Source organism: Drosophila ananassae, chromosome 3R (assembly GCF_017639315.1).
Source record: "Drosophila ananassae strain 14024-0371.13 chromosome 3R, ASM1763931v2, whole genome shotgun sequence".
NCBI lineage: Eukaryota > Metazoa > Arthropoda > Insecta > Diptera > Drosophilidae > Drosophila > Drosophila ananassae.
This window is the reverse complement of record NC_057930.1, coordinates 21,222,500-21,245,450: the sequence shown is the minus strand read 5'-3', so window position 1 is coordinate 21,245,450 and position 22,951 is coordinate 21,222,500. Positions and strand designations below refer to the sequence as shown.

The following is a 22,951-nucleotide window of genomic DNA, read 5'->3' as shown; positions in this document are numbered from 1 at the left end:
CCCAATGCCAAATCTGGCATTGGCAGCAGATGGGATGCACTTGCTCCCGGGGCAAAGAAAATGCGGAAAATTCCTGGTGCGCAGTTAACTATGAAGATTCAGATTTCTGATTTACAGATCTCTAGCTGATTTCCTACGATTACGAGATCTTGCGTTCGGTTTTATGGTTATTTCGGTTATTTAATATCATAGCTGGCAGTGCAATCGAGCAATCTGTATTGAAATTGTTTTCCAGTCGGTCGTCATTCGTAATCTAAGTAGAACCCGGACTGGAGCTGCGCCTCTTGCGAAGCTGGCTTGTTTTGCGGTTAGCCGCGATACAGATACGCGAGCAACACAACAAGTATCCGCCAGATACATTTATTTCTGCGCGCTTTGGTTAACTGTAACGTGCGCCAAACAAGTTTTCCCACCGATCAATATCGATCTCTGTTTTTTTTCCTCTTTTCTTATATTATATACTGTACTCTATATATTTATATATAAGTATCTAGGAGTATGTCAATTGGAGCAGACTGAAGTCTGGTCAAAAGGTCATAGCTCGGCGCACCCCCAAAAAACCTAGAAAAAGGAAACAAATCTGACTCATCGAGCTTCGCGATCAAATTTGCATACTATGGCTTTGTTTTTCGGCACTCGATTTCGCAGATTGAGATACAATTGGAAATGGAAACCCACCTCGATTATATGCTCCAGTTCTTTGGTATCGTTGCGCTCCTCCTCGGTGTCGTCGTCCCAGCGTTTGTCGCCTTCGTCGATGCCCTCGTCGATGCAATCATCGTCGGTTTCTGGAATGAATCAAAATCCATAGTTGCTTAATCTTTGAATATGAACTTGGGGAGCGCTCTTTCACATTTCTTAATATGCAAAATTTATTTTTTCTGATAAATTTTATTTATCAGAAAAAGTACTACATGATTCATGAGCTAACCTCGAGCTTACTGTGTGGGGTCTGTAGATTATGAAGTCGGGATTCCCTACAGAAAAGTATAATTTTTTAGTAATTGTAAAGGCCCCTTTCAAATGACTCAATTCTAAGATTATTTAGGATGCTTTGTGGCTTGGAATCATTACATTTTAAATATAGAAAGTGATTGAGATAGTCTTCACAGAAACCCCATCCGATTTCCCTTTTATAAACTCTGAATAACACCCCCAAGATTTCTATTTAATAACTGTCCAATAACTCACCATCTGCCGTCATAAAGTTGAAGAGACTCTCCAGCTCCTGTGACATCTGACACTCCTCGTCTTCTGGCAAATTGTAGTCCAATGCTGTGTAGACGATTTGCGCCAATTCGCTGATAATCTGCAATCACAAAACACAATATTTATGATTAAATACAATAATTATGCGATGAAAGGAAAAATGACAAGGTATGCTGCCGCGGCGGGTCAAAGGTTAAGGCCGGCACTCGAGAAATTGCAACGTGTAATGCAGTTAACCCCCCGAAGTGGTAGGGTCTGAATATTATTTTTATTTTCCGTGGATAGACAAGCGGCTCAGGCAGTTCATTAAACTGACACTCTAATTGGAGTTTGGGGCTTGAAGTTGACGGGGAGACTTGTTGGCAGAAAACCAGCAACAAGTAGAAACACTAATTTCTTGTGTTGTTGTCGTTGGTGGAGTTTGGGAAGTTGTAGAGTTCAGGTGCAACAATAATAATAGCAACAAACAACATCCGAACAACCAAACATCCAATGTGCAATGTCAGCTGTGTCACTTTCACTTTGGCGTTGGCGAAAACACTTGCCGAAAAAGATACAAAAGTTACACATCTCCCAAACCAAACAAGATACAAGATCCAACAAGGTGTTAAAGCATCCAAAATACCAAAAAAAAACAAAAAACCGAAGAAGCCAAACCATTAAATAATAATTCGCTGCCGGCTGTCGTCGGTTGCGTTATTTTTAGACCAAGAGCCACTGAACCTAACTCTCGATCTCGATCCGAAACTGAATCTGAATCCGAATCCGAATCAAATTTTGAACGTGGGATTACCGCCCACACTGTTAGCTGTGCTTAGGAGCCTCGTCGCCAGTGTGTTTATATGGATTTATTTTTATTTGTGGAAATTAAATGATAAAACATTGTGACAGCCAGTTGCCGAGTGGCATTTCCACCTCTGGGCTCTCTGAACCACAACTCTGAGACTCTGCGACTGAAGAGGTTGACAACAAATGTCAGTTAAATGCTTCCAGCCTTTTTTTTCCTTGTCTACCCGGTCCCGGGCCCTTACATCATTTGCCGCAGAATTGCAGCTGCAATGTGGCAGTTGCAGTTGCAGTGGCAGTGGCACTCTGCAGTTGCAGGCGTTGAAGGTTGAGAGACATAATTAATGGGAAAATTATGGAAGAGGTGGAAGTCAAGAGGCTAAGTGGTAGATGAAAATACACTACTTACAAGAGTTTAAAAACCAACTGACGAGTAATCATTGAAACTATGTTTAGACAGCCCTTTTAGGAATTAAATTAAAATAAATTTGGTCTTAGAGCCGTGAACATTTTTCGACAAATTGCTCATCATAATCACTATGAGCATAATTACAAAATTCTATATAATATAGGGGAGTGCATTAAACGACTTCTGGCCAGAAACCCTCATCATAATCGAGTCCCATCTTGTGAATTTTCCCATGCAATTAGCCAAGAGAACACGACTGGGAACAAAGGGCGGGTAGAGTGGCCCTCTTCCCGATTTGGAATGTGCATTGAGGTGGGAAAACTAAAGCAGATTGTAATATGCCAAAGGGGAGATATATCCCCCAGCTACCCAACTATATATTACTTTAGTTTTTTCCTTCATCCACTTTGCATACAAAAACCAGTATAAGTAAATGAGAATGTTGAGGGTGCGCCTGTTTCCGATCCGCCGATTCTCAACGAAACAAAAAATAAATAAAAGAAACTAGCATAGTTGGGGACTAGTAGCGCCCCTTGGTCTAAAAAAACCCACTAATATCAAAGTTGAAACTCGGAACATGCAATGCGGCAATTATAAGACAGTTGCCAAAGTTCCATTTTGGCTTTTTTTTTGGTTTTGGCCAACAAAAGGGACCCCGACACGCCTCCTTACCTTGCCCGGGCCCCTCTTAGTGCCCTGTCGACGCTATTTGGAATTTGTTGGCTGTCAATCTTGTCAGTTTAACCTTTTGCCTGACCTCCAAGCCAGAGGATTTACTGTACTGGCTGGTTCCCACCGGCTACTGCCCATGTTTTGGCCTTTTTTGGGGCCCGCTTTCAAATTGTTTTTGCTCGGAAAACTTTTCGGGTGATTCAGGCGACACTAATCGACCAGGAGGAGGATTGTCTGATGAGGTGTAAATTGTTTTAATGCACTTTTTAGGGGGTGGTACTATCGATGGGGGAGTGGTCACTGAAGTGCAAAGAATTCTGGTTTATAAAGGCATGAAATTGGCAGGAAATATGACTTTATAGAAGACATTCAACGGACTTGTTATATTTTAATTACTAATTGCCTTTTTATAATTATAACAATTTATTAAACATTTCAATAAGAAAATTGCCCGTCGATTAGGCTTGGATTAACAAGTTAATTAAAAGATTATAGGATGATTACACAAATATTTATATAAAGTGATTTATTAAGCCAAGTTTTCATTGAAAAAAATAACTTCTTTTGTTTGCTAAATTTATTTGAAATCTTAGAAAGCCACTTCCTCTTATATTATGACTATCCATTGTCTTATAAGCATCTGGTGGAATCATAAACTCCTTATCTGGAAATCTTCTCCTTCTCCTTTTGTAGCCTGGAGACTGTCTACAGAGAGTCTTCGATCTCCTACTGTTTTATTTTTATTTGTATTTTTTTGTATTTATTTTTTGTGGCCAACCCACTTGACTTGACCATTTCCTAGTCGCTGTCGCTTTAGCTTTGGCCAGTTGCTTTGGCTTTTTTCTGTCGCTATCAGGATTCACATTTTATGCAATTGTTTCCATAGAAAGAATGCCGTGTATAAATACGTATATATATAGAGATATATGTGTATATATAGGAGCGAACGACAATCGACAGGCTCAGCATACAGGTAGCTCTTGGTCACTTTTGAATGCAGTCAAAAAAAAAATAATAAGAGCTGGAAATATTTTGAGAAATATATCTTAAGATCTACATAACCATTATGTCTGGTTATATCTTCTAGCATGTTTGGTACTGTTGACCTTCTAGAACTACCCTTGATTTTTTTAGAGTGCACCTATCTGGTCAGTCGTGATCAATGTTGGCAGCAATAGCAACATCACAGCAGCAAAAAATGCGACGCCAATGTAAAGCAGCATAAAACGTTCGAAACTTTTTATTTTTTTCTAGGAGCTAGAGCTGTTTCTGTTTCTGTTGCTGGAGCTAGAGCTGGAGCTGGAGAAGATGGGGAAGGTGTGGAGCGGGTATCCACACCAAACCGACCAAACCAAGTTGACAAGGCGACGCTGGCGACAACGATTAAAATCTCTAGGGAGACCACAGAGAGCCTAAAAAAAAAACAGCAAACTAAAAAGCAGGCAGCAGATCTGAGACAATGAGATCTGAAAATATTTTTGTAAATTACAATGCAATTTTATGCTGAACAAAAGATTGAAGTTTTTGCTTCTTGTTCTCCGGAGTGTGTGGTGTGTGTATGCTGTGTGTGTGTTTTTCCTATTTTTGTTGTTTGCTCAGATCGGCTCAGTTTGGTCAACTTGCTGGGCCCATTAAGCACTTTACATTCAATGTGGCAAGATCAAAGTGGCTGAAATTTATGGCCGCAGATACAAAGATACACGAGACTGCGGCCAAGTCCGAAAAACCTGGCCCACAGGCCAGTGGGTTGAAGGAAATCGCCACATTGCCGGTCGGGTTGCTCTGTCGGTCGATTGGTCGCCTGGACGGTCGAGAGCAGGTTATACAATTTTAGATTTTCCAGTTTCTTTTTTGCCAGCCAAGATAGGCCAAAAGGGGCAACAGGTAATAGGGGCCAGCGAGGGGGACCTGGCCGGGGTGCAGCATGTGATAAAGGAGATGCCAGGGGACGCCAATGAGTATGCATGTTTGACCCAAATTCGAGACAAGAGCCGTACAGCAAAGGCAGAATTATGAATATGAGTAATACACAGTGGGAAAATATTTGTAAAGAAATAGAAAGATTGTTAGGAGATGCTTATTATTATTAGGAGTATTATAGGTATTCCTCCTATTACTTAAGATATAGGTTATAATTATGTACTATCTTTTTATCTAATGATTTATTGAAACATACAGAAAGAGGTCAAGCTGGCTTTCCTATTTAGTTATATTACTTAAAAATTGAATATATATTTCTACCTAAACATTTCTGGAAAGTTAAATACAAATACCTAATTTTTCCTAGTGCACCCACCTATGAAAGCAGTATATCATCACATAATTACGTTCTCAGCTTATCAAGCACTCTTAAAAAAAAGGAGGAAAAAAAACAAACCGGGGAAAGTGAATACAAATGGGAATGAGAATGAATAGGTTCGAGCATAGATATGCCTACCTGGCGAGTGCGAGCGAGCGACTGCGAACCGGCATTTGTAACTGTCTTGAAATAATATTTGCACAATTTGCCAAGACCGCCTGCTGCAATTAGCCAGCGACATGATTATCAGACAGGCGATACCCCTTCCCCTCTACTACCAAAAACTGCCTCGACCCCCTAGAGACCGACCACCCCCACCCACTCACCTTACCCCTTTCCTTTCCCCAAACAAATTTGTTGAGGTGAGTAGACGACTTTCGTCGTTTTCTTGTCTTTTGTTGCCTGCGACTCGTTCGCCTCGACGACTTTTGTTTGTTTCGGCATAGACGTGCGAACTGGGTTAATTTTCTATATATAATATACTACAAATATAGTATATATCCAAGCCTATGTACAGGCTGCAATGTAACTAAGCTTGTGCTACAATTATTGTTTATGTCTTGTATTTACGAGAAAATCCAATTCACACGATTCGCAACGCTCTTGCCACAGAAACTGCCAGCAAAAATATAATAAAAATGTGAATAATAATATGTTTCTCATTATTTTCTTATTCTCGAATAGTATATGGAATAAATGAAGCAGGCCAATCTCAAATTTCTTTATAATTGATAAGAAAAGTATTGGTTTCTGGGGCATCATAGATGAATCATTTTCAAGGGGGAAAAAAATATATATAAGATCCAAAGTGTGGGAACATTTTTGCTTGCCAATTCCCAGTTAACCAAACCCATCAATCAATATCAAATGCTTCAATCAAAACGCTTAATGCAGTTCCGGTAAGCTCTCAAGATCTTAAGATCGGACCGGGCCACCTCTCAGACACACACACACATTTAGCCATTTAGAACACTTAACTCACACTTGGAAGATGATAAAGACAGGCTTAGGAGGAGAGATCGAGAGATCGGGCCAGATGGCGATCAAAGCCCTACAGCAATCACTGGCTAACAACAACACAGAACAGCACAGAACAGAGATCAGCATCAAAGTTAAGATCCAAGAGCGTCAGAATGGACCGACAGACAACGCATCGATAATAATCGATAAACAAGTTTTCAGATTTAGTTTCAGATCCAAGGAGCGACCAGGCAAGACCTATAGAGGTGGATGGAGGGAGGTATAGCATAATCCCTAGAAGCATTATAACGGAACCCGAAACAAAACGCTAATTGTACACGCCTCTAGAACATGACTCGAATCAAAGAAACTGCCACGGGGCCATAGCCTACAAAATGCTATATATCAATATTTGGGCATCTACGGATCCGGACAACAGGGTAATAAACAGGGGGCTAGTGGGAGGTGGTAGTATTAGGGGGGGCGATGGGGCTGATGATGGCGACGATGAGATAGCACAAAACGCTGGCGTTTAATTGGGTAATTGGCTCAAGTACCGTACGTATTACCACCACCCGACCGACCAACCGACCGAACCAAAACAAAAAAATTGAAAAATACTCGCACATGACCATTGAAACTGAACTGAACTGAACTGAGTTGGCCCCTTGAATCAAAATACAGGTAACAAAAAATATGAAGGCTAAAATGGTTCAAAATTCTATCCAGAAAATAGCTAACCATGAACTCTACAACTAAATACTAAATAGATAGAAATCCTATAACTTTTTCGCATCAAAAATTCAAGTGTACTTTTCATTCTTCCTCCAAATTGTAGCAACAATTTTCCTTGTGCAGCTCGCAGCTTGCAACTTCCACAATTTTAATGCCACAAAATTGCAAGTGTGTAAGTCGGAGAGCTTATGAATCGAGCTCTGGCCAGCAGAGAAGTCGGGCCTGGCAAATAGAATAGAATGGCGGGCTAGTAGTGCCCGGGACCAACTCGTGACTGGCAACCAGTTGCCAACAGTTTCCCATGACGGGCTCCAAACTGGACGCCAGCAGGCAACAACTCCTGCATCTCTTCTATGTGCTGGCAGGTCCCAAAAAAAAAAAATTGGATATATATATATCCGTGTATATATAGGAAAAGTAACTGTTACTCTCCCAAGTGAGCCAGCAACTTGTTTGGCGTCTTCTTTCTATTTTTCTCAAAATATCTTCAAGATAGTATTGGAGTTATATGGAATATTAGACAGCTTGAGGATTAAACTCTTGAGGATTAAAATAATAATAATACACTCCAAGAAGAATATAATAAAAAAATACAATCTATAACTAATTAATTAAAGAATCTAATAATAATAATATGAAAAAGAGAAAGAGTATCAGAAAAAGCCTGTTTTATTTTTGGGCCTGTTGTTTGGAGGTCCCAAAGTGGCAAAGCAATTGAACAAGTGAGTGTCTTGGCCATGAGTGTTGGTATAAGCCTTGCTATCTGTGTGTGTGTGTGTCTTGGTGAGTATCTATGTGAGAGCAGAAGTTGGCGTCTGGAGCTCGTTTTTGGAGGCTGCTGGGCCAGCCCATTGAGGTGATGTTTTAATGAGTCCTTTATCACGTCCATGTGCCACGAACTGCCAGGCCAAGAAATGGATTTCAATGGGTTGGGTTTTTGGTTGAAAAGAGCCGGGAATTATGGCTTCATCGTGGTCTGCTGCTAGGAGCCATTCCCACCGATCCCAGAGACGGTTGCAACTTCACTCCAAGTGCTAGTTCAACTCCATTGCATTTATTCTAATTTCGAGTGTGGCCCCAAGCACTTGAGTTCTCAAAAATATATTTTTTGGTCCATTGTTTGTCTAACGGTTGGGTTTTTTTTGGTGGAACTGACTGGGCGGCCGGTCAAGAGCGGTGGCAGGCGTCAATTATTGACATTTATTCAGTTTTTAATATTGATTGTTTGTTTAGGTAACCGAATAGTTTCCTGGAAAGGGCTTTATTTCTGATTCCCACTCTTATTGTTTTCAGTGTCCCTTCTTTTAATGGAGTTTTGAATTCAGGCACATCAGCGGTGCATGCAATTACAGACCCCGGTAAGTACAATTGCTCCAGAGAATCGGCATCCGAGCACTGCCCCAAAGACAATTCCCGTAGCTCCAGCTTCAGCCAGCCATGAAGCTTGCCTCTTGGCTGCCTCTCGAGATCTTCCCTCCCCCCCACCATTTAGGCCAACAAACCATTGCCATCACTCCCTTTTCCATCATCGGGGCTATTTCCAAGCCCGAGAACGTTTAGTTGATCGACACTTTTATGTTGACGTCGTGCGCGTTGTCATCATCCTAGACGTCGTCTTCTTTTTCTTGTTCTCGACGGTTCTGGTGCTGCGCCTGCTGTCCATTGATTGATTCCCCAGAACAATGGGCCACGGTGGAGCGCCTGGACCGTCTCTAAACTGGGGAGAGGACTGGTGTCGAGTGGCACAGTGGGCCAAAGTGGCAGCTACAAGTGGCAAATGTGGGGAGTCTCTACAATTTTATAGACATTTTATTTAAATCTAATTTCTAATATAATGTATGCGTAGCTGTAGCCACTATACCGATTTAGATCCAGACTGAAAGTCATAGAACCAGAGCCAAAAACCAGGGAGTTAGACGAAGCATAAACGAACGGCGAGGCACTCAACCAAGTCGCCAAGTCCAGAGCCAAATCATTGTTTTTGGAGCTATCCAGAAGCAGCAGCAACAGCAGCAGCAACAGTTGTTGCCACTTGCAACTTTTTGTTGCTCGTGTTGCTGCCACTGGAGCATAAGGCACACCGGGACCAACTGAACCCATAAAAGTACGGGCGGGCCAGTTAAATGGAACAGGTAGGCCAGCTGTTCACGCTCTGAAAAAGCGATGACTTATTTCGTTATTCGGTTTATTTTTTATTTTTGTTTCGGTTAGCCAGAATACGATATTTTTAACAGAGTTTAGAGATGAAAAAAGGTTAAAAAAAAAGGAAACTTGAGTCAGGTTGTATGATGCATAATATTTACTTTGAATAATACTGAATATTTGCATGGTTAGTTCAAAGTTTATATTGCCTTATTGCTCATCTCAGAGCTAACTTAGACAGAACTAAAGTATTTTATTATTTAATTTTTATATTTAACTATATTCTCACACTATTATTACCCAATAATTCAGTTGCAGTGCGTCATATCTAAAACAATTTAGGCCAGGGCTTCTTCATTCCAAACTTATCTATTTTGGAGATATGGAAACTCTTTGCACGAGACCACTTGGCCCTGGCCACCAAAAAAAAAGGGTTTCTTTATGGAAGTAGTTATTGTTTATTCATTACAATAATTAAAAAACTAGCCCCCATTTAGAAGGGAAGATAAGTCATGATGCTAAAAGCCAACTGGATTATAAAAGCTAGGGTGCTATTAATAAAATTACACAACATTCTGCAATTAAACCGAATTAAATGAGATTTTTTTTTGTAATTAGTAAGCACATGACAGCCTTGGGGGGTATCATTTAATTGTTATAGTTTTCCTTTGTTTAGTTAGAGTCAGTTTTAAAAGCATATAATTGGTTTGGCTTTAGTTAATTCATTAGGAAAGACACCATGTGTGAACCGCAATAACCTTGATCATTGAACATTGCCTAACTTCTTCCGCAATCATCAACTTCTTTCCCTTTTTTGGATCTGCCCCGCCCTGCCTCGATCGTTTTGCAACTTGGCCCATATCCATATTCATATATAACCCAATTAAAGGAAATTAGACAGCCAAAACATCAAGAGACTGCTGTCAAAAAGAAGTAATCCTATTTGGCGGACCCCTCAGCAGCTGTCAAAACGAAAAAAAGCTGCGATTCCTACGGGTACGGGTAGTTGGGGCGCACCCAAAATCGGAATATCGGAAACCCATAAACCAATTACACTTTGTCGGTTTAGCCTGCATTGTAAATTTTAGGTTTTCCACTCCACTCCCGGCTCTACGAATTGCTATTTATGGCAATGCAAGCGCAACAAATGGAGCTGGCCAAGCCCTTATTTAAAACCGATTGACTTTTGAAGGTTTTTTTTTCTCATTTTTTCGTGTCGTGTTCCCTCCAATACGCATTGGAGTGTGGCGAAGCGCATCAAAACTTAAACTCTCTGGGTATATCTGGGTATATGGATTACAAATTTCCAGCCGACCTTAGTGGGTTGATCAGACCGCAGATAGATACGTTGTAGACTTCCTAGTCAACAAAATCCCCAAAAGGCTAAGATGCCTGTCATTCAAGTCAGTCAAGACAGTCAGTTAGTTGGCTGGATTGCTGGCTGGCTGGCTGCCTGGCTGAGAGCCACGAGTCCGGAAAAGTCTTTTGCGGTTAGTGGGTTGCCAGAAAGTAATTTGTACCTATAAACATATCTCTTAGCCATCTTTTTCCCGATGATGTGCATATGATCAGCCATTTTTTTGCATAATCTCCAATGACTAGGCACTGTCATTTGATACTGTAGGTGGCACAAGTTCCGCATCGCTTTTCGGTCCTTTAGGCGATTATGCAATCGACGACAGTCATTTAAGGCATCTATCGCTCTGTCCCAATACATATGTATATATATGCTTATATATATTCATGAGAAAATCACAAGGCCCGAGCGTTGGAAAAGCAGAAACCCAAAAACAAAGGTCAAACATGTTTAAAGTGCAGTTCGAGCGGAAAATGTCACTGCACGCGCTGTCACTTTTAACTCTCAAGTCTTTTGGTCTCTCGAGCAATTGTTTTTTCCACTCAATTTCAATTGTAGGTACTGTGTGCCATGGGGGTTTCTGTATTTTATTTGGTTTTTGGGTGGACTGGGGAATAGGGACTGGGGACTGGGGGATGGCGACATTTTAAACAAACAAATGAACATTTTTTGCGCATTGCAGTCGCACTTACAACGCCCACTTTTTCGATGGCAGCGGTACCCCCAGACCGCTGACCTTAACGGCGAACAGCCAACCCTTGGGTAATTTTTGCAATTGTTGTATAATAATGTCCAATTTGAGCTTGTTTTGGGCACTGACGGGTCTCTTGATTTAATGGATTATTTTTAGCGAGGGAGGACAGACAGTGGGGTGGTCTAACTAATTGGTATTGGAGATTTTTTTTTCATCTGGAAAGTGGGAAGTACAGAAGCCTACCCTGACCTTTCTTTTCAAAAGAATTTCTCTCTCATCGCCATTCATATTTATTAAAAAAATGTATATGTCAGAGTCAACTTTAATAAGGTCTTCTATGTCCGTAAATTATAAGAATTCTTAAGGTAACCCCAACATGGTCATAAGAATGCATATGAAAATTTCTCACCGAACTCGGAAGACAATGGAAGTGCCTTGTAGTAGTGAGTTTCTAAGGAGCGACCTCCATTGAGTGGAACATGCATATTTCTCACACACACCCAGTGCGGTGAAAAAAACTTAATTGAAAACGGCATCCACATAGCTCGGGCCAGAAACTACACAAAAACATAAACTTCCACCCATCCATCCATGGTGGTAAACTAAAAAACTAAAAGATACATTAAAAATGTTCAGGCGTAGAGAAACTTGGCGCTTCCATGTTACGATCTTCTTGGGCCAAATTGCAGTTGCTGTTGATGTTGCAGCAGCAGCAGAAGCGGCAGCGTTGTTTTAATTACCTTACCACCGATTCAAGCCTGCCCCCAAACAGGGTTACTACTAACGATCATCATGTGAATTCCCCGGCGATGCGCCGTACTGCATTTCCTCGCTCGCCTCAACTTTATGGGTTTGAAAAGTTTTCTGTTTTCCCGATTTTCTGGCCAAGTTTTTTGTTTTTTTGGTAGTTGGTAGTTGGTGGTGGGAACGGTTACCTTAAAGTGCATTCTTCGTGGGCTATACGAAAGAAACACTTTCGCATCTGGCTGGGCTAGAGCGACGGGGGTGTTACATTTACAGACTCGGGTGTAAGCCCAGGCCCAAGCCCAAGTGTGTTGAAAATTGCCATAAAATTGTTGGGCCACAAACACTTTCACACATTATGCTCGGCAACAACTCGCTTCTCAGCGATGCCTTGGATGTGTAGCTCATTTTGTTTTATGGCCTGTTCAATTTGATGTCAGCTCCGAGCTAAAGATACTTCAGTCTCCTCCAGCCCATGGGTAGTAGGCCTCTATCTGGGTTGATTGAAAAGACGAGTGGGGGTTTGTCTCGAAAGAAAATGCTCAACAGATGATCAGGAACAGCCCATCAATCAGTGTACAACCAAGAGCACTTAACAAACTGAATAGAAAATAATTTAAGGGGATCCATTTCATACTCAAAGTTGAAGACTTTGAATTGGCAGAAACACCTCTTGCATAAATCCTATTATTTTTTATGCCTGAATTTAGAAAGAGTGCTGACTTGATGAAAACCAATTAAAAGCTATATACGTTTATGCGACAATCAACCCGTTTAATGACAAGATGCGAGTATTTATCCATCTCGTAACTCGACTTTTCCGCTTTGATCGCCGCTGGATGGCTAGATTCTTTTATTCAAAATCCGTTCTCCCGGGGCATAAAGTTCTCATTTCTTTTATCATAAATCATTAGAGTTAAATTAAAGTGCGAACCGGAACCGTAACAAGACGGCGAACATAGCTCAAAATGAACTCATTTGAGTGAACTTTACGGCCCATAATTCTAATCTGTAATCCGTAATCTGTGGCCACTTAAAAGTCACCAAACTTGGCCGTACACGTGAGAGATTTTCGATCGGTTTACGATCCATTAAAAAAAATAGAAAAAATATATATAGCTTAGACTCAAAACCTAAAAACTACTCACCTTTCTATGCGAAACGACGAGCGGCGTGTGATGATGATGATGGTTGTTGTTGTCGAAGGCTGTTGAATAAAGAAAAGAAATGCATTATGACAAATTGTAAATGAATAAATGGCAGTAAATGTAATCTATAAATTTGGTAACAGGAGTTAACGGGAAGCCATCGAGTTGGCCATAAACGAGTCAATTGCAATTAAGCAGAAAACCAAACAACAGCAAAAATTGTTCACCTTTCCAATTGCATTTCTTTTTTTTTCTTTTTTAATATGCAAACATTTTGAATACCTCCTCCTGCCGCCCCATTTGAACTCTCTATTTTCTTGGCTCTGCAACTTCCGCACTTGATGGCCAAACCCAAGTCTGGTGCAAAAAATACGACTAAGTGCAGAAAAAACAGCAACAGAAATTGTAACAGAAATAACAAATAACAAAACTCGGAACGGGTTCAGCAATCATAAACTTGTTGTGCAGACAGACATATAGAGCGGGGGGGGCTGGTTGGAGCTTATGTATGGGGGACTGGGCGGTAAGCAGGTGACTGGGCGTGGCAGTCCGCACACATGACCAACAACTGCTCGGCGGAAAATTGTCAATGAACAGCGCTCCGCCAGCAATTGTATTATAACTTATATCTCTATAAGCGACAGACATAACGCGCTTGGCATTTTGTTAAACAATTAAATGCAATTTTCAAGTAAATAAAAAATAGTTGACTCAGCGAGCCAGCCAGCCAGCCGCTAACCGAACACCAGTCCAAGGTGGCAGTGTTTGATTTGCTGACCGGCCGGCTTTTGATTACAAACTGTCAGCTGGTACAGAAGGGGGGCCGGCCAGGCGGACTACCAGAGGGTACCAGAGTATCATGGCCCAGCAATTCCACTTTGTGGTTTATTAAGCGTAACTGACTGACTGACCGACCGGTTGCTACACCCAAAATATCCGCCAACTTAAAAGCCAAACAATAAATAAATCAGCGGTAGAGGAAAATACATAAAATATCCAACAAGCCAGCTTGATTTGGTTAGAGATAATACAAAACAATGTGGAGTTTATTTATTTTAGTTTATTGTCTTTTTATATTCAACCAGATGGTACTTGTGGTCTGCTTTTCCATAACAATTTTACTCTCTTTCTATACTCACTCATATTTGTTATTTAATAAAAAATAATTTATTACCAATCCACCTCACAATTCACCATTTCAATTAAGGTTACCCACTTGTTCTTTAAAAAAAAAAATGTATATAAAAAGGAAACAAAAATTATACAATCCCAGACCATATATGAATCATACAGTCATATCCCATGAATTACTGACTCTTCGTGATCTTAACTCTTTTGATCCAGCCATTGTGTCGGTTCCGCATTAAACTCTTGACCTAACCACAGGTTAGTGGAATTTTGCGGGTCAGACAACCAGAACACAGTTTTCGGAAATAAACCAAAAAAATAATGAAATTATGAAGAAACAACTAAGGAGGGAAGCAACCGAAACTTGAATACCCTTAATTTATTTTTAAGATTTTATCTTAAATTTCCTGGTGGAGCCCCTTCAGAATTATGAAAAATGTATCGGACCACCATTTGGCCCATAACGATGACTATATCTTTGCCAATATTTATCCAATTCTTGATTTTTGAGATTTTTTCTCAAATTTCCTGGAGGATCCCCTTTGAAATGTTGAAAAATGCATGGAGCCCCAATATGGCCCCCTGCGATGGCTATATCTTTGCCAATACTCCTCCGATCCTTACGCGGAATACCTTAATCGATTTGTACATCGATTTCCTTTCAATCTGCATCAAAATCTAGAAACAAAATATTTTTTCGATTTTTTCTCAATTTTCCTGGAGGATCCCCTTTGAAATGTTGAAAAATGCATGGAGCCTCAATGTGGCCCCCTGCGATGGCTATATCTTTGGCAATATTTATCCGATCCTTAAGCGGAATACCTTAATCGATTTGTACATCGATTCACTTTCAATCCGCATCAAAATCTAGAAACAAAAAATGTTTCAGATTTTTTCCCAATTTTCCTGGGGGATCCCCTGCAGAATGATGAAAAATGCATGGGGCCACAATATGGCCCCTGCGATGGCTATATCTTTGGGAATATTTATCCGATTCTTGTGCGGAATACCTTAAACGATTTGTACGGCGATTCCCCTTCAATCTACGTCAAAATCCAGAAACAAATTTTTTTTTAGATTTTTTCTCAATTTTCCTGGGGGATCTCCTTCAAAATGATGAAAAATTCATGGGGCCACAATATTGCCCACAGCGATAGCTATATCTTTTACAATACTGATCCGATTCTTGAGCGGAATACCTTAATAGATTTGTAGATCGATTCTCCATCAATCTGCACTAAAATCCTGAAACAAACTAATTTTTAGATTTTTTGTGAAATTTTCTGATGGATCCCCTTTAAAGTCTTACAAAATGTTAAGCCATGCATGGGAATGATAGAAACAATGCCACTGGAAAAATCATAGTACCTCTTGCAAGAGTATATATACATATAAAGGAAATAACACGAAACATGGAAACCTCACAAAAATAAGAGATGAGCTCGAGTGCCCCAGCATGATATCATTAAAGTACAATGTGTTTTTGTCTCTGGCTTAGGCTGTCCATCACTTTCGCAGGAAATGAGGCAAGCGAAAAAAAGGTAAGTTTTTTCGGGAAAGAGGAGTCCCGTCTGTTAGGCAAATTTATCCCAAAATACCAACATGGACAAGACCCCACTGAATGCCACATGGAACATGGCGCGACTTTATAATTAAATAATAAATTTCAAACTCGCAGGCAGACAAGCAGGCACTCGGTTCCAGTTAATAATTAATTGAAATTTAGCAAAGAATTTCAAACGGATGACAAGAGAGGACGCCCGAAGAAGCTGAAGCTGTCGAAAATTTGCGCAAATTTCGCTTTTTTATTAAATGCTTGATTTATGAGACAGCCGTAACGTATTTTTTGGGGTGGAGATATGGAAACATGTGCAACTGATTGATTGTTATTGAATGAGTTTTCGAGCGTTACAATTTAAATACTCAACAGACTCTTAACATATTAGAGAACATCTGTGAATAATTTCCATATGCTGGGATTAAAGATCAGGTTATCACTAATTTTGGTATTAATTGGCAATAAAAATGCCCTATTAAAAGCCAAACAAAACCCTATTTCCTCATATTGTTAAGGATTATAAAAAAATATAAACTCAACAACCTAACAAGCACGAAAACGCTCTTTCCTTATCTGAGAATGAATCACCTTTCGGCCAATGCGTCAATTTTGAGTTGCAAAATGGATTCAACAATTCCCACCAAAAAAAATGTGGGATTCTACTTTCATATACAAGAGTGTTGTGTACTTTGTCCGCTTTTGAGAAAAAAAAAAAAATAAATTATCGAGTCCATTCCGATAAGATTAGATTGCTGAAAAGGCATGGGCAGTTCAATTTGGCACAAAACGAGGTTTAAGGGAGAAAATTGCATTTCCGATTGGAAAATTGCGAAAAATAAAAATAATAGTAAAAAAAAGTCAGTCTCAGGGTCAGACAATAGACTTTCCAGTCGAATCCAATTAATAATAATAAAGGCAAAGCACTTTGTCAGACTGACTTTCAATTGTTAGCCTTGCTCAGCCTCAGCCCCGACAATCTCATCATCCCAATCCTCCTCCACTTGCATTTCATCAGGTTCAATAGAAAACTATATAATAAAGTATGAAAAAAATGGTGGTTGCTGTGGTGCTATGTGGTTGAGGTGGTGCTGGAGTGCATGGCTCTGATGGTTGACCAAGTGGCCTTATGGCAATTTACTTTCTAATGTCAAGAAAGTCATGTGCAAGACTGAGTTGCTTACTTGATTTTTGCACTTTTTCTATAAACATAAATATATATATATATATATATATATTTTTTGTAAGAAATTGATAAATAATCTAGGCAAAAAAAAACACGATGATATCTATGCAGATTTCTTTCGCTTTTATCCGAGTTTACCTTTTTCGCAAAATAAATTAGAAAAAGCAAAACCCACGAGGGAGAGGCGTCAAAATGTAAAAATCGTCGGCACATTTAAAAACCATATTTTGTGTTTTTTTACTCTGCTTATTCTACCTTATTTCTAACCAATAATTTAAGGTATTTTTTGTTTTGGGTTGGAATGCTTGTGGCATGCCAGTAATTTGCCTTACAACATTTTAAAGTCATATATTAACAAAAAAAAAGATATATTTATCAATCAAATGCGGGCAATGAGCTGCTGATGAGTTTCCTACCTTTCCGCCAAATTATTTCAGTTTTGTTTTGGTTACAATTAAGTGCATGCCGCGTCTCCTCATTCAAATTATTAGTTAATTAATAAGCGCAGATGAATAATGAATCAGGAAATGATAGATAGTTGCCAATTAAGTTAATAACGGGCGTTGCTTTTCAGAGTGGTTACTTAACCGATTTCCCAATGATTGACCGGAATAAAGAATCCATAACAATTGCCTTTAAAATGTTGTATCCAAAAGCTAAAGTTTAAAATTTTCCCATAATTTTGTCTCAGATATTACTTCATCCCGGCTATCATTAACCAAAAAATCATATTTCCCGCTAGGTTCCCAGGCGGCATTTTCGGGTTTTGTTTAGTTCATTGAGTACCGCTGTTTTACATCATAAAACAATCCACAATATGGATTCATATTCCTCACAATATAATATCCAATCGTGGGCCTAAACAATTCAGCTGTGACCACAGTCTAGTAACAATTCCTAGATATTCCCAATAATTTGAATGGCATTCCGAAGCTAGCCAGTATACCACAATGTCCATGATCCCCATTCTTCAATTATCATGTGTTGCATAAGGGTCTCGGGAAATAGTTCCAACAATGGGTGGACACAAAAGGCACCCTTGCTATAAAGATTGTAATAAAAAAAACAACAAGATACTGGGCCGAACCGCTTTAAATGTCACTCTTGCTTTCATCTTTTGTGCTACAAGTGAAAGAGAAAAAAATTATAAATGTTTATGGCCCCTGAATCCAAATTAAAATCGACAAATAGACGAACAAATTCATAAAATATGCAGACTATGCAAATTTGCCACTAAATTAAAATAGTTTCAAGCCAAGCCAAAAAGCCACTGAAGACGCCGGCTATCCGTATCTTTCTATCTATTCCTCACTATGCGCATGCGCATATACCAACTCGTCAACAGGTTAAAAAACGAACCAAAAAATGGGGAAAAAAACTAGAAAAAAAAAATAGCTAGCTCAGCTTGGCAACAACAATTGTTGTTTATGGCCGTGTGCCCCAACTGGTGTTGTTTTCCACTCTTTGAGAAATGTGAAAGATGAAAGCGTAAATGCTGATTAAAGATCGTTTCTTTCGTGTATATAAATTTATATTGTAATTTCAGCGCCGGCACACAGCCAAGTGTATGCAAAGTGAAAGAGCCACCGGAGTTGGAGCTGGAGAGCCGGAGCTGAAGCCGGTGTCGGAGTCAGTCAATCAGTCGGTTGGTTAGTCGGTTATGATAACAGAGATACAGATACTTTTCAGACAGCACCCGCTCTGCAGTTTCCATCCATTCATTCATCCACTCGGCCGTCTAATTTCACAGTCATCAAGTCCCGGCCAAGTAGAAAGCGAGAGTCTCGATTACAGTTTAGTTGCGCCTGCGCAGTCATCACGGCCCCGTGGAAAATCTCCATCTCCATCTACATCTCCATCTCCCTCGATCAAGGTGAATTACACCCACTATCCCCAAGGCCCCCCGAGTGTCAGTTCGTTTTGGATAAATGTGTCAGAGCAATTGTATTCAAAGTCAAAGATGAATGTATCTCAAAGATGCAGAAACATGTTGGTGGATATTAAGTATACGCACTGGTGACACAGGAAACTAAGTTTTTAAACTAGGTAATTGCTTTTTAATTGCTTTTGCAGTTTCTACATTTATTGTAAGATAGATTCTATTACTGCGAATTATTTTATGTTTGAAGTATTACGTATACGCACACATGCTACCAATATTGTAATTTTCTTTGTCTGCTTTGATTTCTAAATTAAGTTACATTTTCAAATAGTTTCTATATATGTATACAAAAATGTCTTAATATCTTCATGAATTAAATGATCAATCTTCCTTGAAAAATATTTTACTCCTAAAATATTACGTATACGCACAGGAAATATAACAGGAAATGTAATTTCCATAATTCTTCCAAAATTATTCTGAAATCTATTTAAAAGAAAGCTAAACAACTGGTGACTAAACACTCGAGAAACAAACCATAAAAGTTATCAAAAGAATGGCGGCTTATCTGCGGAACTGCCTATAAGGGGAAATAACTATCCGAGAACTGCCAAAAATATTTCAACCCACAAATCACTGAATAAAAATCACACTCCCTAGCTTATCGTAAAACCATGCCGTTTATCTTAACAAGGCGAGGGAAAATCCATTAGAAACCTATCTGTAGCACCACTCGTAGTGCACTTGTTCCACCCTGACCCTTCATAACAAGGCCGTTAAAGACTTAAATAATTTCACGAAAATAGAGTGCTAATCCAAGTTAATAACAAGACCTTATCATGCCACCGCACTTTCTTTCATTTGTTTTTAAGTAAAGTTAAGGCAAGTGGGCTATCTGAGAGACAGGTTCCCATGGAATAGTCCAACTCTGGCGAAGACACAGGTTAACAAACCTTTTAGCAAGTCTTGTTGGCTGCGAACCTTCTGTTGCTGTTTATGAGACTGCCGCTCGACACACATTCGGACTATAATACCCACACACTGGCAGTACCGCCAACCGGCATGGCATATATAGATTTGTATTCTTATAAACGATAAGATAGGAGCACAAAAGTAGCCCCTATCAGAGGCCTACTCTCTTTACGGCTTTGCCATTTTCGATTGTGGGTAATTGCATCAGAATGTATTTATATTTCTGGGCGCAATGATGAAAACATTCGACTCAGGGTCACAGTTTGGATCGGTGGTGGGTTAAACCCAAATATGTCAGCTGAATGGACCCCACACATTCGTGGAGTCGGACAAGTGTCATCCAAAACAACGGAGCCAACAATTTGGATTATCGTGTGATTTATTGGACCGGAGAGACGCACTTTCAAAACCCAAAGACCCGGGGACTTGCATTCAGTTTCTGTCCGAAGGCGACTTCCATTTCAAAATGCATCCAAAGCATTCGGTTTCGTAACTCGAATGCAAAATGCACAGGTGGACAAGTTTAGGAAAGGCCCCAACAAAGTAAAATAACACAAAACATAAATACGCGTTCAACACAAAAAATAACAAACCCCATTTGGACTGAAATTTGGTTCAGGTTCAGTTGGTCGGTCGTCGTCGTGCTTATGTCATTTGTTGTCATTATGAAAAAATTATTATATTAATTTTGCCTAAAAAAAAAAATAAATGAAAACTGGAGCGGCCACAATAGCCAGCAATTAAATTTGGGTCTATGATGTGTCAAAAAATTTAAGCCAACGCGGTAAACAAAAAAAAAACACGTGGCTTGGGTTTCAGGTGGCTTAGAGTCTTCCAGCTAGTTTTTATAATAAATGCATTTCAGGCAGGGCTGCCCCATGCCCCATCCGAATTAAACATAATATATAGTCCCAGATTCCAAGAAATCTCGAGTGGGCCATGTTACTAAATCGGAATTTGGTCAGACTTGTGAAATCTACTCGAAGGTGTCATTAATTTCCCTACACACTCGAACAAGAATGCAAAACCTTTTAAAACTGTTCACCTCCATTTCCAAAACTCCCGGCTAATTGACCTTTAATAAATAGGCGGCCCATCACAACTGCCATTGGGAAACTCTTCATTTAGACTCCACCCAGAGCTCTTAGCGGATAAGCATCATCGGACAACCGGGCATTATCCGCAATTGGCTCTTGGCCAATTAAAGATACTTCCACTGGCCGTAACTTTTCTTTTGAGCCAACAAGCCGGACTAACACCGAACACCGAAAAAAGTGAACCAATTTTCTGGCCGAGCTTTAGTTTCGTTATAATTTTGTTTTGGGTTTTCTAGTCTCCGGGCAGTTGTGTGTTTGTGTAATTTTTAGTGTAATTATTTAAACATTAAACCAGTCGGCCAGTCAGTTGTTTGTTTTGTCAGCCATTGCAGTGAAAACAAGAAAGTCATGGACTTGAAACTGAATTATCATCTCACCCAGAGGCAATCAAAAGGGATTTCTTTGATTAATTTGAGAGAAATTTTCATCAAAAATTGGAAGAACAAGGTTTTCGAAATCAACAGCTGGCCAAAATAGTGGAAGAGATGGGGAATGAGAGAACCTACCACAACATTTTCATGAATCCAACTTTCCAATTCCCATTTACCAATATTTAGCATTGCGCATGACCCATGACCTTGAAGGGAAAAGCTCCACCCGTCCTACGTACGTGGGCGATTTTCCAGTGGAAAATTTTCATTGCCAGTGCACCTGCTACGGCATCGACTTTTCACATTTCCTGAGAGCCTGGCCGAAAACGTAATGGCGAGTTTGTGTGTTGACAAAATCAAGCGCCAATTTTTGCGGAAAACCTGTGGAAAATCGTGGAAACTCTTGCCGCCATTTGCTGCGCGCCTAATCGAGGCGCCAGAGGGCGCGGCGACCCGACGGCGCCGTCGACGTTTTCCCATCAAATTCTGCATCTCCCACGCTTCGATTTTCAACGGGTCGGGAGCTGGCATGGATCCCGCAGGGGCCCTGGGGGCTCTGGGGGGGCTGCCGAGGTGTCACGGGGTCATCGGGAGGAGTCCGACACAATCAATGATTCGCTCCGCCAGGCGATGCGGTTGTCAGAAGCTGGTGGAGCGCGATTCAGATTCCGATTCTCCAGTCCGAAATCGAAATTATGGCGGCGAGTTCAAAGACCCCACTCTCATCCCCCCAAAAAATGAGGAACAATGTAACCTGCGAAATATTTTCCCCTTCTTTTTTGGTTTTAAAAAAACACACACAGAAGCCATTAGAAGGTGCTAAGGTCTGATGGCACATCTCTTGGCCAACTCTGTAATAACTTGTTTGAGGAGACTAATTGCCGCTTCTGGCGGTTCTTCGTCGTCTGGGATAGCCGGGCAAACATTTCGATATCTCATCTGTCTAATGGATTTGATTTGGGCTCCCAAATTAGCAGCAATTAAGGTGTTACAAGGTTATCTCAGTGTGCCCCGAAGAAAGTTTGAAAGACAAATACAAACAAAGTTCGTTAATAGTTCTATAAAAGTTGGATTCTAAGTTTAGATTTTATATTAAAAATTGTATAACCTTAAAGAACTAACAACCACATTCCTCTTCATCAAAAGTTCCTTCAACCCCGAGATAAAAAAAGTGATTCCAAGCCACTTCCCATATCTGCTTGCCCTTAAGAATACACATGTCCCTGGCTAATTGCTTATAAGAAACAACTAATTGGCCTTGCCGATACAAAGTTGGCTCTTAACAGAATTGGCCTGGCCAAATACAGCAAGACCTCTAGACCCGTCTAGTACAGGTACAGGTATGTGGCGGACGAGTTACAGAGTCGAGAAATGCTGTAGAATGCAGCTAATGCATCAGGCCCAAAGCCAGTGAGTCACAAAAAGGGCCACCTAGGAGGAGGCCGGAGGGTGATGCCATCACAACCCACACGCATCCACCGAATGCATCTTCCAATTAACGTGGCTTATCTAAAAGCCGATAGATTACCGGCCTGTATTTTGACAGTCGCTCCCCCCCCTCCAAAATGATTAAACAATTAGCTGGCTGTGGGGCGCAGACACGTT

General features: G+C 40.3%; 1 protein-coding gene across 4 annotated transcripts in view; it reads right to left on the bottom strand.

The window, feature by feature from the left end:
* Positions 1–22,951, bottom strand: part of LOC6497357 (protein spire) — a 38,881-nt gene that overhangs the window by 13,223 nt on the left and 2,707 nt on the right. For all 4 annotated transcript variants that reach the window (XM_001962219.4, XM_014906179.3, XM_014906178.3 and 1 more), the window contains exons 2-4: positions 13,156–13,214; positions 1,192–1,309; positions 679–788 (exon numbers count right to left, since the gene is read on the bottom strand). In XM_001962219.4, coding sequence (XP_001962255.1) covers positions 679–788; positions 1,192–1,309; positions 13,156–13,214 — 287 coding nt within the window. The remainder of the gene's footprint in view (positions 1–678; positions 789–1,191; positions 1,310–13,155; positions 13,215–22,951) is intronic.